The following is a 19,040-nucleotide window of genomic DNA, read 5'->3' as shown; positions in this document are numbered from 1 at the left end:
GTGGTAGATCAGCATTTACATACCAACTTGTATCGCAAGCCTACCGCTACTAATAGGCTATTACAATTTTCTAGCTTCCATCCTCGACATCTTAAGCTGGGAATTCCTGTCGGCCAGTATTTGAGGGCGAGAAGAAATTGCACGGATGATGACGACTTCCGGACTCAGGCGGAGGACCTTACTATGCGATTCACCCAACGGGGTTATCCCAAAAAGCCCCTATCTAGGGCCCTGAATCTCTTCTTACCTGCAAAGTGCGTCCGGAAGATTATCAGCTTCGGCTAATTACCAATTTTTACAATCAGTGGGACAAGTTCGGTAGGATCATCTCGGATCATTGGAAGGTCTTGAAAATCGATCCAAGAATCTCAGACTTGATTGGAGACAGACCTCTCATAACAGCTAAGAGAGCGCCCAGTCTCAGTGATAAATTGGTAAGTAGCCATTTCGTTAGGCCCACTCATCGTTTGGGACATGGCTTTGCTTATGCTGGCTCTTATCCTTGTGGGGACTGCAATGTTTGCCCCTATATGCGGCCCATACTGGATACATTTGCACACCCCACGGTTGGTAGCCAGCATAAACTTAAATGATTCATTAATTGCAAAACCTCCTGCATGATTTATGCTATTATTTGCCCCTGTTACAGGCTTTAAGTGGGAGAAACAACCCAAGAACTTAAGAAACGAATCCAAAAGCATGTCTCAACCATTAATCTAGCGGCTGGCGATCTACGGAAAGGTAAGAAGCTCACCTCTGTGGCGTCCCATTTTTTGTTGCATCATGGGGGCAGCCCCAGGGGTTTACGGGTGGTGAGTCTGGAACATCTCAAATTCAATATCAGGGGTGGGGACCTTACCAAACGGCTCCTACAATTGGAATCCCGCTGGATCTGGTGTCTCAACACCATTTCTCCAGCAGGGCTCAATGAGGAGCTATTATTCACTGGCTTTTTGGGTTGAGTCCTCCTCCTTCTATTTTTGGTGAAAATGTCATTGTTTCTAATATTGCGTTTCATTTTAACCATTGGATGATGAAAATTTAGATATTTTTTTTTGGAAACTTCACCTCATCTGCAAGATGTCCTGGTTCGTCTATCTTCTTGGCTTCAATTGATACAGTCAACTATGAATTCATCCTGCTTCATCTGGATTTCATCATTCTATACATATGGACATTTTCCCTGTATTTAGAGCATGTGCCCGCAGCTCATACCTTATATTAATTAAAATGTGACTTTGTAAATGTTTTATATCATAAGTGCTATATTTGTTATCCTGACCAGCCCATGCTACCTGGTTTATAGATATTATTTGCCAATTACTCTTATAATGTTCCTTTTACTTAGGTTTGCCATCTGTAGCTTCCACATTGTTTGTGGGCCTGTATGTATGCACTCCTATTGTGCTGTGTGTGTATAGACCCTTGACGATTGCGCAGTAAGTGTCGCGGGCGCCTGCGCAGTATGGCAAATCTCTCATCGCATAATGTTTGCGGCGCATGCGCAGTAACTACTAGGTACCTTTGTGATATCAAGGGAAGCTTTTTACAGCTGCACATTCACACGCTTCCTGCTGCTTGTCATTTCCTGACGCTGAATGCACAGCATAACCAACCACCACACCGGTATTTGATTATTTCTAATTTGTTTTTGTATATATATGTGTGCTTTTTGTTTAGTCTTACCACCTCCCCCTGATGAAGCTCATGTAAGAGAGCAACACGCGTAGGGTTGGGGCACTTTTCATGACACCTCATGACTTAAATTCTTGATCCTACTTAGGTGGCTATTGGCTCATGGACCTCTTTTGGTAAATTATTTCTGTCATCTGACCTGTATGTTAGGGGCTTTTTGCCTCCCTCAGAAAGTCCTTGTGTCTTTTTCAGGTCTCGCTATTTTGTACCTGCCATTTATATATTACTATTATACTGCCATTGCATGTATTTGTGTGCCTTGCATCTGCACTTTATTGTTTGGTTCATGGGACAGGTGTCCTGGTGTTTTTAATTGTTTTTAATGGTGTTTTTTTGCACTGATATCTCTATAATAAATATTTTGCTTACTTCTATATTATCTGGTGAGTTGAGTGCTTTATACCTACTCCTTCCTCTTCTTGTGACAGTTGTTAGTAGGTGTGCACCCTCATCTTTCTTTGATGTTTTATTATTGATTCAGCTGTGCAGCCCTGTCCCCCTTTTTATGGAACAAACCATGGCGATGTAAAGCATTCAATCCACAGATTCCTATTCAGACGAGGATAGGTCCTAAATATGATCCCGGTTTGTCCCTTCCTAACCGCGGAGGTTGGCACCGTCCGATTAAACAATGGCACCCTCACTAAAGGACTACTCTTAGGGCGGCTTTGCACACTACGACATCGAAAGTGACGCACATCCGGCGTCACTTGCGATGTCGTAGTGTGTAAATCCTAGATGATACGATGAACGAGCGCAAAAGCGTTGTTATCGTATCATCGCTGCAGCCTCCGACATTTCCATAATGCCGGTGCAGCGACAGGTGCGATGTTGTTCCTCGCTCCTGTGGCAGCACACATCGCTGTGTATGAAGCCGCAGGAGCGAGGAACTTCAACTTACCTGCCGCCGGCTGCAATGAGAAGGACGGAGGTGGGCGGGATGTTTACATCCTGCTCATCTCCGCCCCTCCGCTTCAATTGGCCGCCTGCCGTGTGACGTCACTGTGATGCCGCACGACCCGCCCCCTAAGGAAGGAGGCGGATCGCCGGCCAGAGGGACGTCGCACGGCAGGTATGTGCGTGTAAAGCTGCCGTAGCGATAATAATCGCTACGGCAGCTTTCACTAGATATCGAACGTGCGACGGGGGCGGGACTATCGCTGCAGCATCGGTAACACATTGTTACCGATGTTGCAACGTGCAAAGCCCTCCTTAGTGTCCTTATCTTTACCCTCAACTGTAAATCAAGTGAAACACAACAACAGCAAAATACAATAAGGGATGTGCACACAAGCACAGGGGGAGATACAGGGCTATGTTTACTTAATCATACTGGAAAGATGGAGGAAAAAGGTAGAAACACAAAAGAACAATGGAATATGTGGGAACTCCCCAGAACCAAAACGTAGAACATAAAAGTGAAAAGCAAAAGGTACAATCTAGGGTTTTATCCAAAGATTAATGTATAAAAAGGTAGTATGGAAATGCTCACCTGAGCAGTTTGTTAAACAGTCACAACAACTTTGTGCATTTAAAAACCAACTGCTGCAGTCCCCATATGCAATAACATAGTGGATGAGGAGAGGAAGGGGTTAAAACCACACTGCCAACTTGAAGATGAGAAACTGGATAAAAGTAGTGATCTTTATTACTTGTTTCGGAGAATAAATCTCCTTCTTCAGATAAAATCACATGTACATCTGTGATTTTATCTGCAGACGGAGATTTATTCTCCAAAATGCTTAGTAAAGATCACCACCTTTATCCAGTTTCTCATCTTCAATTTGACAGCGTAGTTTTAACCCCTTTCTCTCCTCATCCACAGACCAAAAAACGTAATAGAATAGAAAGAGTGCTGGGAAGGGAAACTCACAAGCAAACCTCAGGGAAAAGTAATAAAGATAAATCAACAAATAATCCTTAACTGAGGAGTTGGGACTCCAAACATCCATCTATCTTGAAATAAAGCCTGCACTGAAGGCAAAGCCATGGAGAGTATGAATAGTCCCTCCTAAAATGTGTTAGGGCAAGCAAAACAAGGCAGTGAAATCACCTGAACAGAAATAAAAAGAAAACGAAAAGGAAAGACAAGAGTACTATCAGCAGTAGAACAGAGACAAAACAGGCTGTGGTCCAACATAGGTCATAAGATCGAGCCCCAAAGTTGAGCCATGACAGTAGCATTCATTGCATGGAAATTGAGAGTACTAGTGAGGAATTGTACCGATATACCTCAGCCAGTGGTGTGCAAATTGAGGGGCCATTTTGACACATTTTGCCACCCATACGGTCCCCACAGTGAAAGATAGAGCTTCCCATAATGGTTTCCTGGACTGATGTAACAGGTAATAGAAGTAATGTACTGTCACGTGTAACTGTAAAGTGACTGCCTTTGAATTGTATAGAAGAAACATTCATGAAGCATATTTCCTGTTATCTGATGTATTTACTTCTCATCAAGTTCTTGTTCAGAAAAAAGTTTACTTTTGACTTTGCTCTTCTTCATTGAACTCAACCTCATCAGGTCCTGGCCTGCCTTGTCCAAAGGTAACATATGGTCTGCAGAGGTGTATCAAGGTAGTAGCAGCCCACATCCCTAGTCAGGACCCCCATGTTACTTTAGTGTGGCAGTGCATGAAAGGCAAGTACCCCACCCATGAGTACCACCCTGAACCACATTATAGATAGACCAAGTGATGCTAAAGTAGCTACTAAATAATTAGCCATTACATTCTAAATATGAATCTGCTTAGTTCCTCTTGCTCTATAAAATGTTCTCTACAGATATTGTACAATGTTTGTTATGGCAACTTCTTTCTAATCACTTATCACAGTTTTTAAAATTGTCTATGGATTCTAGACTTCTGCCTATGTTTCTAATCAGACTACTTTATTTTAGATTCTTAGTACTCATGCGCTCCTGATGAGTTCTGGATCCATAGTGGCCGCTGGCAGAGAACCTTTTAAGCTGGGAAATTATGAGTCTGAGAGAGAATTTCTACCTGCTAAATTACCTGGGATCTCCCATCGTGTATTTCCTAAATCAAGATCAAAACAAGAAATGAAAAGCCGTGAGTAGAATAAACCTGACAAACCTTACTAACCGTTCCCTATCAATTCCCATTGACTGTTTGACATCACACACATAATTAATATGGATAGATAGGATGAACTAGCACCTTGGCAATTATACTTAGCCAAGTATGTCCATGTTAACAAGACAACAGTTGGAAGTGTACCAAGAAGCTGTCAGATAAGCTTCTACAATACTGTACATGACTTATGGATGTAGCATAGCTGAAGTTTGTCGTTGCAGGAAGACAAACTGTTACTTGAAATAAGTCATGATATTACAATACCCAACAACCGCCGACAACCATGACTGCAACTGTGACAATAACTGTGACAATACGTCTATATTTGTGGTTTTTCATTTTAATGGCAGCAAGCTTACTGGTCATTAAGGGAACCTGTCAGGTCATTTTTATTGAAACGATGAGGCTGAAAAGAAAAAAGGCGCAAATCTGGTGTCTTATCCTGGAAGGAATCAGTATAAGGTGGAGCAGTAAGTAAATCACTCACCTGGGTGAGTTGTGCAAGTCACAACTCCTATGATACGTTTCTTAGCGTGAAAAATTGCTTCTGCAGACCCACGAGGTGAAATATCAATCAGTGGAAGAGGAGAAATGGGTTGTCATGCCATGCTCTCGGATGGATTCAGGAGAGCAAATGATACCGTATTTTTCGGATTATAAGACGCACTTTTTCTCCCAAAAATTTGGGAGGAAAATGAGGGGTGCATCTTAAAATCCACACATAGCTTACCGGGAGGTGAAGAATTGGCCGGGGGCTGTCTGTGCTGCTCTCTGTGTGAGCAGCCGGGTGCCTGTTTCTGTGGGTGGCCAGGTGCTTGTCAGCGCTTGTGGACAGCTGACTCTCTCTGACTGCGACCGGCTGCCTCTCTGTGCCGGCAGCTGGCTGCCTCTCTGTGCCGGCAGTCAGCTGCCTCTCTGTGTGGATGGTTGGGCAGCGTACTAGCTGCCACTCTTTACGGGTGGCTGGCTGGTTGTGCGGACTGCGGTGGTTGTGCTGGCAGTGGTGGTTGTGTGGCGGGTGTCCCAGATGGTCTCTCCGTGGTCCGGGCTTCAAATGATGGCACCTAGAGTCAGCGCATGCGCATATGGATCTCTTGGATGAGAGCTCCATCTGTGCACATGCTGCCATTTCTTTGAAGCTCGGACCGTCGACAGATCATCTGGGATACTCGATGCACCGGCCTGCTCCACCACACAACCACCGCAGCTTCCGCTGCCAGTACTGACCCGCTGCCGAAGCTGCAAGCACTGACCAGCTGCTACCACCAGCACTGACCCACCGCCGCCAGTACTGACGCACCATTACTGCCAGCACTGACCCGCCGCCACTGCCAGCACAGCCTCTGCCTCCTGTGACCCTACTCCACTACCGCTGTTGCCCCCCTCCGGTAAGACAACACCGGAGTATAAGATGGCTCCCATTTTTTTACCTTTTTTATCTCTAAATTTGGCGTGCGTCTTAGAATCCGGTGCGTTTTATAAAATGAAAAGTATGGTACGGTATATTCAGCAGATTTTATTGTTCTAGTTGTATGCGTTTCGGAGCTAGCATGCTCATTCTTCAGGACCTAACAATGGCATAGTCCTGAAGAAGGAGCATAGAACTAGAACAATAAAATCTGCTGAATATATAATTTGCTGTTTGGCAACACAGCATGACAACCCATTTCCCCTTTTCCACTGATTGAAAGTTTATTTTTATTGCTATGCTTGGACCTTTACGGCCACCATCAGTTTCTATGGTAAAATTTCCTGACAGTTTCCCTTTCATGCACAATGTCCAATAGAAACGGTGGCAATACAGATTAATTTCTGTATATATATATATATATATATATATATATATATATATATATATATATATACAGTATACATACTGTATATGTCTGTATATGTTACATCAATCAGTTGTACAGACTCCCATGGACCCGGGATTGTGCTCAGGTCTTTCTCAGTGGTAATGGCATTGCTCTACAAAAATACTTTATAGCATACAGTACATTCATTTTCTTTTTTCATTTTGGTGTGAAATGTGAAAATTTGGCTTGAACTCCAAGACTTTTTTTATGGTCCTTTTGCTTTTAAACCTTAATTGACTTTAATAGCTTCAAGGATGAGCAAATAATTTGAACTAGTGAGATAAATGTCCCTTCAAGACATCAAAAGAACCTGTCAGAATATTTTCCTCTGTGAATTAAACATAGTAGGGAAAATTTCTATACCCAATATGCATTGTCAAGAGGTTATAATGTAATGCAAAATATCTTAGAGGGAATCTGTCGGTAGGCTCAGTCTTCCAAAGCTTGTAGGTCAAAGAAAGTTGAATAAAATGTACCTTGATATCTGCAATCCGATGTTTTATCCCAGATAAATCCACATTTTTCTTAATATGTAAAAGAGATGTTAAGATTTATGGATCGAACATAGATATCCCTGAGAATTTGCCTCCAGATATTACTCTAAATGAAAGGTGGCATTACCATTGTGAGACTTGTACATCACATCAGGAGAGCAGACTGACAGTTATTACATGTCTCACAACCATAACTTCCCCTTTAATTTAAAATAATATCTGGAGACAGATTCTCATTGAGATCAATTTCTGGCCCATCGATCTTAACAGCTCATTTATATATTAAGGCTATGTTCACACTAGAAAAATGATTTTTCTTAAGAAATTTCTAAGAAATTTCTTAAGAGTGAAGGATTAGTGCACCTGCGTTTTTGCCGCGTTTTTGGTGCGTTTTCGGTGCATTTTTGGTGCGTTTTTACCGCTGGTTGCTCCCTGCGTTATTGTGCCAATTATCTATGGCAAATAACGCAGTTAGCTGCATAAAAGAAGTGACATGCGCATTCTTTTTCTTAAGAAAATCTACTGAAAGAATTTTCTTAAGAAAAAAACGCAGTGTGCGCACAGCTAATTTTTTTTGCCATAGGTTTTGCTGGGGAATGTCTGCAGAAAGGTTACAAGAATTTCTCAAGAAATTTCTGCAGCAAAAACGGACCAAAAACGCAGGTAAAAAACGCAGTGTGTGAACATAGCCTTAAGGTGTATTTCCATCATAAAAGATACTTTTTATTAAGCATAAAATGTGTAAGTATTTTTGTTATTTACATCCATTAAAAATAATGCTCCATTCAAAAAGTAACCACCTTTCATCTTCTGGACTCGGCCCCTTGGCATTATGTCAGTGAATTTTATCTGTGCATCACAGAGGCCACGCTTGATTAGTTCCTTTCATTCTAAAAAATAATCCCTCTGGTGTACAAAATATAAGTGCGATGTTGTCCACGTTCACACAGGTCTGACAGCTGAGTGAGATTGTTCTGTTCACCTGCTCGCGCTGTCAGACTGTGTGAGTGCAGGGAGTGTCTGCGATCACTGCATATACTCCCCAGTATTCTGGGTCCCCTGCGTACTGTCAGACCTGTATGAGAGCAGGGAGCGTTCACAATCATTTCACATGCTCTCCAGTATTCTGGATCCTCTGCACACTGTCAGACCTGTGTGAGCGCAGAAAGTTTCTGCAACCACTGCACATGCTCTCCAGTATTCTGGATCCTCTGCACACTGTCAGACCTTTATGAGTGCTTGGAGTATTCGTAATCACTACTGAACATACTCTCCAGTATTCTGGATCCTCTGCGTACTGTCAGACCTGTGTGAGCACAGGGAGTTTCTGTAATCACTGCACATGCTCCCCAGTATTCTGTATCCTCTGCACACTGTCAGACCTGTGTGAGCACAGGGAGAGTCTGCAATCACTGCAAGTACTCCCCAGTATTCTGGATCCTCAGTGTACTGTCAGACCTGTGTGAGCACAGGGAGTGTCTGCAATCGCTGCACATGCTCCCAGTTTTCTGGATCCTCGGAATACTGTCAGACCTGTGTGAGCACTGGTAGTGTCTGCAATCACTGCACATGCTCCACAGTATTCTGGATCCTCTGCATACTGTCAGACCCGGGTGAGCACAGGAAGTGTCTGCAATCACTGCACATGCTCCCCAGTTTTCTGGATCCTTGGAATACTGTCAGACCTGTGTGAGCATAGGGAGTATCTGCAATCACTGCACATGCTCCCCAGTTTTCTGGATCCTCGGAATACTGTCAGACCTGTGTGAGCACTGGGAGTGTCTGCAATCACTGCACATGCTCCACAGTATTCTGGATCCTCTGCATACTGTCAGACCTGGGTGAGCACAGGAAGTGTCTGCAATCACTGCACATGCTCCCCAGTTTTCTGGATCCTTGGAATACTGTCAGACCTGTGTGAGCATAGGGAGTATCTGCAATCACTGCACATGCTCCTCATTATTCTGGATCCTCTGTACTGTCAGACCTGTGTGAGCACAGGGAGTGTCTGCAATCACTGCACATGCTCTTCAGTATTCTGGATCCTCTCCACACTGTCAGACCTGTGTGAGCATGGGCAGTATATAACTTATGCTTTGTACTCCAGTGGGACTATTTGTTAATAATGAAAGGAAGTGCCTGGCCCTTGTGATGCACAAATAAAGCTCACAGATAAAATGTCCATTCCAGAAGATTAAAGGTGGTTATTTTTTTTTAATAGAGCATTATTTTTAATAGCTGTAAATTGCAAAAATACATATTAAAACATTTTATGCTTAATTAAATGTATATTTTATGATTGGAATACCCATTTAAGAAAAATCAGGATTAATCTGACACAAGACATCAGATCCCAGATATCGATATATCATTTTATTCAGCTGTCTGTGGCCTAAATGCACATATAGACGGCTGAGAAGGGTTGATCCTACTGACAGGTTCCTTTTAAAGAACTATAGTTCAGACAAAGTGCCAATATTTATCATGTGATATTTTTTCTTTTTATTTTCTCTGCCCTGAAAACAAAATGTTCTTGGCTGACCTTTTTCTAGTCACTGTCATCAATTTAAAGGGGTGGTTCACCCCTTTTCATTATTGGCCACATCGATATTATGTTAAGAAACAAGGTTTCTCTCAAATACCTTGTGTTGTCAATAGTTCCTGTGAGCGGCACTATTGTGGTCCGCTCATCCCCTTCGCGTGACCTCTGATGTCTGGTGATGTCACGCCAACTGAGGTGGGCCGCAGTCATCCTGAGTGACTGGGCTATGGGTGGTGTTTCACTGCTCATCACAGCTCAGCGTCACAGCCCAGCATCTCCCTGCTCCCTCCTCCTTCACTGCAGAGCATGCAAGTAGGAGCGATGCTGGGTTGTGACGAGCAGTGAAACTCTGCCCACAGCCCACTGAATGGAAACTGGGGCCTGTCTTGGTGATCTCGTGTCAACAGGAAGTTGACGTCACATCACCGTATCTCAGAGGTCACGGAGCCTAAGGGTCAGGCGATGGGGAAGAGCAGACCGCAATAGTGCCGCTCACAGGCACTATTGGCAACACAAGGTATTTGAGAAAAACCTTGTTTCTCAACATAATATCAATGTGGCCAGTAATGAAAAGGGGTGAATCACCTTTTTAACTTTGCTAGCAGGCTTAATTTACCCATCAGACTGCCTTCTATTGCACCCAATACTTTTCTAAACCCCCAAAAAAGTATTCAACACCATCAGTCATAAAGCTGCTAATATTTTCCATCCAAATATATCTCAACTTTTTCACTAAAGATAGCCCAAATCCAAAGGTAATTGGAAAGCATTGATAACATGAGTTCCCAAGGCTTCTTACTGGGAATAACCTGGATTTTTGTTGTTTTTTTCCACTATTTTTAAACATAACCATCCAATTTTAAACCTAATCAATTGTTCAAGGCAATAAATAAATAAAACCTAAGTGAGGGTATGTGCGCACGTTGCGTTCTGTGCAGTGCGGAAGAGAACGCACCCTCTAGCAGACTAGAAAACTGCAAACACTACGTTTGTAAAAAAAAAATGCATCCAAAAAGCATGCATTTTGGATGTATTTTGCATGCATTTTGCATGCATTTTTTGCAGTGCAGTCCCACGGCAATTCAGCTCTGGTACATGCCCGCTGACAGCAGACACAGACAGAATCGTGCAATGAGAATGAACTCGGATGAACTTCACCCGACTTCATTGTCATACCGCGGCTCTGTCTGTGTGTCGCGTCCTGATTAGCGGTCACCCGTGAAGGACTCACCGGTGACCACTAATCCCCTGAGTGACTGAAGTGAGCAGCGCGATCAGCGGTGCCGTCACTCAGGTTACCCGTGGCCAGCTGGAGTCCTCGACCCGAGACCGCAACTCACCTGTGACATCATCGCTGATTGCGATGCTCACTTCAGTCACTCGGGCGACTTGCTGTCACAGTTGGAGGATCCAGCGGTGGCTGCGGGTAACCTGAGTGACGTCATCGCTGATCGCGTGGCTCACTTCAGTTGCTGCATGGAGCTGACAGAGAGCAGTCTGGTCTGTGACTGCTTGCTGTCAGCTTCATGTAGCAGAGCTGAGAGCGTCGTGGGACGTCATGTGGATTACACTGGACCTGGATGGGTGTTTGGGGATTAATAAAGTGGTGAAAGAGGGTGGATTTTTTCGTATTTTATTCCAAATAAAGGATTTTTTTGCGTGTATGTGTTTATTTTCTTTAACTTACAGGTTAATCATGGAAGGTATCTCGGGGAGACGCCTGCCATGATTAACCTAGGTCTTAATGGCAGCTATTGGCTGCCATTAACTCCTTTTTACCCCGATTGCCACCACACCAGGGCAATTCGGGATGAGCCGGGTAGGGTCCTGGGACTATCACATCTTATGGATGCGGCAATTCCGGGCGGCTGCTGGCTGATATTGTTAGGCTGGGGGGCTCCCCATAGCGTGGAGCTCACCATCCTGAGAATACCATCCTTCAGCCGTGTGGCTTTACCCTGGCTGGTATCAAAATTGGGGGGGGGGACCGCACGTCGTTTTTTAAAAATTATTTATTTTACTGCATGATATAGACCCGCCCACCAGTGGCTGTGATTGCTTGCAGTGAGACAGCTGTCACTCAGCATGGGGGCGTGTCTGACTGCAACCAATCATAGGCGCCGGTGGGCGGGGAAAGCAGGGAATACGAGATGGAATAATGAGCGACGGCATTTTCAAAAGAGGAAAAGCCGCCGGAGCTTTGTGACAGCTGTGCAGCACCGTGCAAGTGATCGGTGAGTATGAGAGAGGGGGAGAGACCGACCGACGGACAGAAAGAGAGAAAGACAGACAGAGACACCGACCGATGGACAGAGAGAGACAGACAGAGCGACCAACTGACAGAGAAAGAGACCGACTGACAGACATAGAGAGACTGAAAGACCTGCATTTTGCTTGTCAAAAAAGCATGCGGAACGCAACAAAATGAAGTCCAAATGCATTTTGGTTGCGTTTTGACGCACATCATTGATTTCAATGGGTGTAGAACGCAGCTACAATGCACAAAAGAAGTGACATGCTGCTTTTTTTTCTGCAGCGATTTTTGGCATCCAAAACGCTGCGTTTAAAAACATTTTATTTTCAGACTTCTCATAGACATTTTTAACAAAATTGACTCTGTTTATAAACCAAATACAATTTTTATAAAGGCTAAATAGACCAATTGTATGAATATATAAATATTTTTATTTTTATTTTGCGCAGTACGGTCAAGATCACACAGACAGTTGTGATTAAAATCAACACACAAACCAAGACAGGGCAGTGTGGGAAACCAGGGCAATGTATTGCTGGTAGAAAGATCACATAGAGTAGCTATGCAGAAAAATTCATCAAGTCATTATAAGATTGCATAATTTTAGATCAAATGACCAAAACAATGATCTACCACCTCAATGTAATAATATGGAGTTTTCTGACGGGAATTCACACAGCATCACATGGCCGGGAACTAAATATTAGTATATCAGATAAGCATTACATAGTAATAATAAATGAGCAGACCCAAGGTCATATGATAGCAAATATAATGCCAGTAATACTAACATGGATAACCAGTATTAGGTCAAATATCGACCATTAATATGTTACCACGCCATGCAGTTAAATACTGCTAAATAGATGCCCATAAAGATGGTAAAAAAAAAAAAATATGGCAGATCAGAGTACTTCCAGAATGGATACAAACCAGTGGAGCCCTAAGCACACACACACCGCCCCGCACCTGGAGGTGCTCCACTGGTTTGTTTTAACTGCATGGCGTGGTAACATATCAATGGTCGATATTTGACCTAATACTGGTTATCCATGTTAGTATTACTGGCATTATATTTGCTATCATATGACCTTGGGTCTGCTCATTTTTCATTACTATGTGATGCTCATGTGATATACTAATATTTAGTTCCAGGCCATGTGATGCTGTGTGAATTCCCGTCAGAAAACTCCATATTATTACATTGAGGTGGTAGATCATTGTTTTGGTCATTTGATCTAAAATTATGCAATCTTATAATGGCTTGATGAATTTTTGTGCATAGCTACTCTATGTGATCTTTCTACCAGCAATACTTTGCCCTGTTTTTCCCACACTGCCCTGTCTTGGTTTGTGTGTTGATTTTAATCACAACTGTCTGTGTGATCTTGTCCGTACTGCGCAAAATAAAAATAAAAATATTTATATATTCATACAATTGGTCTATTTAGCCTTAATAAAAAATTGTATTTGGTTTATGAACAGAGTCAATTTTGTTAAAAATGTTTCATGATATGGTGACTTTGGTCAATAATAATTAAAATACAAGTATGGGCCAATGTATTCTTGTTTGTGTAATAATTCTCATAGACTTTGCTGGAGAAAAAGAACGCATGCAATTTGGCACGCAAACGCTGCAGTTCAAAATGCAGCGTTAACGCGGGAAAAAACGCAACATGCGCACATAGCCTAAGGCGTTTTCCAGGTTTTTAAATAACCTTTCATACTTATTTGCTTTATACAGAACAACCCTACAGTTTTTTGAGTGCTTGGAATTGCAGCTCTGTCCCAATCACTTGACTTGTTATCAATATGTTTTCTTTTACTTAGTAGCTAAAATAATATTTTCCTTGTTGACTTCAATCTCTCTTTTGTTTTAATTATTTCTGCTTTATTTGTTTCCCTTCCCTAATTCTCTTTTTTTCTTTCTTTTTTCTGACTACATCTCCAAACTGTCTTCATCTGGAAATATCTACTCTACACCTCCTCATTACGACTCATCTATTCTTGCCTCTCTGCATTGCTACTTAACTTTAGAAGTAAAAATGAATGAATCTCTCTTAACAAGTCCAAATAGTCAAGAGTACATTCAGGGAACAGCCAATGTATTTACTACAGATGATAACCTTGTCGATTTTACTCACACACCTGACAATGAAGTTCATCTGACACAACAGTGGCCACAATCTGGAGAAGAACTGCCAATCATTTCTCCTGGAGACAACATTGAAAAAACTGTCCACCTTAATTCAGATGGCACAATGACAGTAGAGATGAGGGTTCGCTTTAAAATAAGAGAAGATGAAACCATTAATTGGTCGACTACGGTAAGCCGAGCTGAGCTGTCTCATAGCCAAAAAAAGTTATTTTGTTCTTCTGTAAATCCAGAAGCTCAAATGATCGATGCCATGGACTCGCCTGTAAGAACGAGTTGCATGAATTGCATATCCAATGATGAAGACATAAACACAGTGGAAGCTAAACTGCATAGTCATATTGAAAACTGTAATCAAACACAAGACTATGATACTAATACCAACACATATACAACATCTTCCACCAGAACTGAGAAGTCTACTTTTTACCGACCTCCAACTCCAGGAATTAGAAAAAGTCAAGAAAAAATGTTATCAGTTAAAAGGACATCAGAGATGAACCTTCAGGAAACCATGAACCAAATGATTTCTTTCGATGAAATGGAAAATGAACTAATACAACATTCAAATGATGCGGAATGTCATAAACAGGAGCAAGCAATGACTGACAATGCCGATTGTCCATCATGTGAAACAAGCCTAATGCAAAATGAAATAGAAAAACCAAATAATGAACATTTTGGAGTGTTGAAGAGCACTCACATGGAGTTATTACACAAAAATACAGTATATGAAAAAGGGGGGAGGAAATGTGAAAGGAGTAATTATATGTCTTTCACAGGAACGTCAATGGTAGATAGACCACATTCAGCAGGAAAGCAGAAGTTCCACCAAGACCAATTTAATTTTAAAGAAATAAAGAGGTCTAAAAGTACCTCGGTTACAGTCTCTGAGCATTCCGCATTGCAAGACGAAATAAAAGACTTAAATATGCAATCCAGTAATGGAGAATGCTTGGAAATGTTAACACAAGAAAATGAAATAGCACACATGGTGAATGGTACTTCTGAAAGGTCTTCAGAGAACATCCATAGCACAGAAGATGACACATCAGCCATCTCTGGAGGAAAAGTAGAAAAAAGTTCTGAAAATGAGACTGGTGTTAGCAATGATAATCATTCTAATACATCGTCATTGGGACCAAAACAAAAGAAAAAAAAGAAACCTATGAGTAACTCAACAAATGTGAAGGATAATATGACAAAAATTGACCACACCAGTCTGGATTCTCTTCAAATTAAACATGGATTGTCTTGTGAAGAATCAAACCATACAACAAAAAATATTATGTTTGAAGAAATATTTCCTCCTCACATTCATCCACTTCGAAATGAAACTGAATTAGGTACAACACGAAAATTAAAGGGCAATAAACAAATGGCAAAAGTAAAGCCAAGGTCTCTGAAAGCAAATGGTGAACTTATATACAACAGCAATCAAAACAATGTTATTGAGCTTATTTCCAAAAAAGACACATCAGACTATGGTAACACCATTACCTCAAATCAAGCACAACTTTTTGACAATGACCAAATAGAAGGTTCTCTTACAGAAAACAAACCAGAACCAGATGAGGTAATGCTTAAAAAGAACTCAAGAAGTAAAGGATCACATAAAATATCAAAAAAGTCAAAAAGCCCAAAGAAGAAAAAAAGTAGGATAGGAACTGAAAGCATAACCACAAATGGCTCAGATGACATTGATTCAGAAAAAAATAACCCTCCTGCTCTCCAAAATACACTTGAAAGTTATGTTCAAAATTGGTTAAAGAATATATTTCCTAATGTTGCCTTCCCAGTTCTTCAACCATTTTTGTCTACAAGATTAGGGGAAGATGTTAATAATTGCATCACAAATTCTAGTAATGGCTCATGTACTCCATATGTAGAAATCAATAATTTGGCTGAACATGATATATCTGGAAATTTTAATGATTGCCAGAACAAATCTGAATTTGAAGAAAATCAAGACTTATGTGGAGAAAAAGAGATACCTATCCAACAAGTTCAGCCATTTGATGAAGATGTGGTCTCATCATTCATAGAAAACAGTCAGCATTTAGCAGATTTATTTGCCCAACAGTTTAATGAGTTTAGATGCAATTCTTTTAATGAAAGTAGTAAAAATGAAAAGCTAATGATGGGTTTTTCAGGATTTAGAAAGAAGCCAAGTATTGATGCCGCCGTTCAGGTAGAGTATAATAACACAGAGTTTATAACATATGAATTAATAAAGGAAATGCTAGCAGAAAAATGTGGAATGTCCCCCCGAAATATTGCAATGTCTAAATGTAGACGACTGGAGAAGTCCATAAGTCTTCCGATTTCTCCATCTGCTTCACAATCTTCATCACCTAAGATTCTTCTAGCCTGGTTGATAGTGTTACAGTTAAAGCAGAGCATGTCCCATATTATAGAAAATGTGCCCAATGAGTATAACAACAGCCCTGCCATATTTACCTTGCTTCAATCTTTGAAAAAAATAGCCATAGTAGAAAAAGCAGATGACTTGAAGACTGTTATTGGAGATCTGCAAGAGTCAGCGCTGAAATCAAACTTGACCATGGAAAGTATTACAAGTGAACTAACACATAAATCCCCGATAATGCAGCCAAATAGTATGGAAGGTACTGTCGAATGTATTACTGAAAGCAATAATCACATACTAAGTATAAAGGAAACATCTAATGTATCGAAAAGGCAGGTTCTCGTTGATGACATAGATGACTTCAGATTTTTTGCAACCCAACCGTACAGAGAGCTCTCTAGGGAAGACAGCCAAAATGAAAACCAGAAAAATATAGAACACAATCTCTCAGAATATAAAGAGTCATTGCAAAATACAGCTACTGATTTATTAGAGAGAGTAGAACAAAAAACAACTGACAGTCAGACGTCTGAGGAACACCATCTAGATTTGTCACCGAGACATTCACCTTCATTGATGCCCATAAATAACGTGGAGCACACTATAGTGACATCCCCTTTTTCTCACCAAAAAACGTCAAAAGTAAAAATGATGGTACAAGAAATGGAGCACAGGAAAATTTCTTCTCAACACTGTGAACAAAAGTGTTTGCAAAGTCCAATTTCTTCTGATTGGTCAGACTACAGGCAAGACAGTGAAGAAAGTTCAAGTGACACCTTGAGAGCGTCTAGCGACATTATGACAGAGAGTGGAGAGGAGCAGGTACACGAGAAGCCTTGCAAAAAAGGGTTTGTTAAACGAGCCATTGAAAGACTTTATGGCAAAGCAGAATCTAAAGTTCTACCTTCTAAAAGTCCATCAAATATATCAACCAACAAAAAGTCACATTGCAAAAAATGTTCAAATAACGGAAATGATGATTATGTGACTTTTGGCAGTCAGGACGACAACTGTAAAGAAAAGAAATCAAGGTCAATAGTCAGTCCAAGTAATAAGAGCATAAGAATGGGCAGTTCAGGTAGTTCAAAAAGTGTCTCACTGCCACTGCTCAATGCTGCTGGGGACCATAACGGATTAATTTGCCAAAGGCCAGGATCCTCCCAGAGTGGTAAATTACATGAGAGTAAAGATGGTAATATGGAAAATGGTTCTCACAGAGACACAAGTACAACCATTGGAGTACTCATAGATAAAGGACGATGGTTGCTAAAGGAAAACCATTTGCTGAGGAGGTCCCCCCCTGAAGCAACTGGAATGTACATTAATCTTGATACAACATCTGGTGACACGTTACTTGACAATACCAGTGATGAAGTTCCATATATGCATTCTTCTTGCAAAATGAATCAACCATTAGCTGAAATATCTTCTTCAGAACTTGAAGATATGGCTAAACCTCAGCATTTTACCTGTAATTACTTCAACATGCCCCACGGCAGTGACTCTGAACCCTTTAATGATACATTAAGTACAATGTCGAAACTTAAGATCAAACCGTCTGGTGCTGTAGTTAAGAGCAAAACACATGACACTATTTCGGTAGAATCTGTAGAAAAATGTGTTGGAGTAAGTGCAAGTTTACCGTCATTTGCCACTGTAGATTTCCATATGGCTGATAACAAAGTCCATCCCTTACCACAACCTGATGCTGAGAAAACAAAAAGGAATCCATCTCCTGATACAGCTGATGGAAATCGAGGACAAATAACAGAGCAAGATTCGTTGGACAAGCTCCAGTACATTTGTGGTCAGCACTGTCCAATCCTGAGTGCAATGATTCTTCCTGTAAATGAAGTAGATAGAGGGTTTGCTTACAGCCGCCCCAATGATATAGAGAACCTGCTATTTCTACAGCCTGTATCAACCAACACATTAGACATGGCCTTATTAAACAACTGTGCAACCACAGATGAGAATAACAATGTACAATGTGAGAAAAGTTGGGTCAATAATTATGAGAACATTCACATTGATCACCGCTGCAACGAAACGTTCAAGAGGTTGAACACCTTCCTTAACTTAAAGAAAAGAAGTGGCTGTTCCTCAGAACTGTATCCAAATACGGCAAATACAATTGCCAGAATGATTACCCTATATAAAGACTTTCACATCAACAAGTTCTTCCATGGACTTCCATGCGTGAGAAACGATGAGAATAATAATATCCTGTATTATTATACCTAAAACATCAAAAAACAAACAGACATTCTACTAATCCTTTCATAAACATATTTTTATTCATATCATAGCTAAAGGAAAGAGGAGAACAGGCAAGAAAAGAACAGGAAACTAAAGTCAGAATTCAGATACTCTACTGGGGTTCTCTAGGAAATACTGTATCTTTTATATAGAAAATGGTGCCCATTGAAGTAAAGTATGGCTGTCTTACTTGTCATTGGCAATTGTTGTATTTGTATCTCTTTATCTATCTATCATCTATCTATCATCTGTCTCTCTATCTATCCTCTATCATCTATCTATCCCTCCATCCGTCTATCCCTATATCCAGATATCCCTC

At 41.2% G+C, this 19,040-nt stretch overlaps 1 protein-coding gene across 1 annotated transcript in view; it reads left to right on the top strand.

The window, feature by feature from the left end:
* RP1 (RP1 axonemal microtubule associated) overlaps positions 1-19,040 on the top strand; it is a 752,859-nt gene that overhangs the window by 10,136 nt on the left and 723,683 nt on the right. The window contains exon 2 of the mRNA XM_075316343.1: positions 4,595-4,766. Within this exon, the coding sequence (XP_075172458.1) occupies positions 4,595-4,766 (172 nt within the window). The remainder of the gene's footprint in view (positions 1-4,594; positions 4,767-19,040) is intronic.

The sequence above is a fragment of the Anomaloglossus baeobatrachus genome, chromosome 6 (genome assembly GCF_048569485.1).
Source record: "Anomaloglossus baeobatrachus isolate aAnoBae1 chromosome 6, aAnoBae1.hap1, whole genome shotgun sequence".
Lineage (NCBI taxonomy): Eukaryota > Metazoa > Chordata > Amphibia > Anura > Aromobatidae > Anomaloglossus > Anomaloglossus baeobatrachus.
Note: the sequence above shows the minus strand (reverse complement) of the source record. Positions and strands in the feature narration are given on the sequence as shown.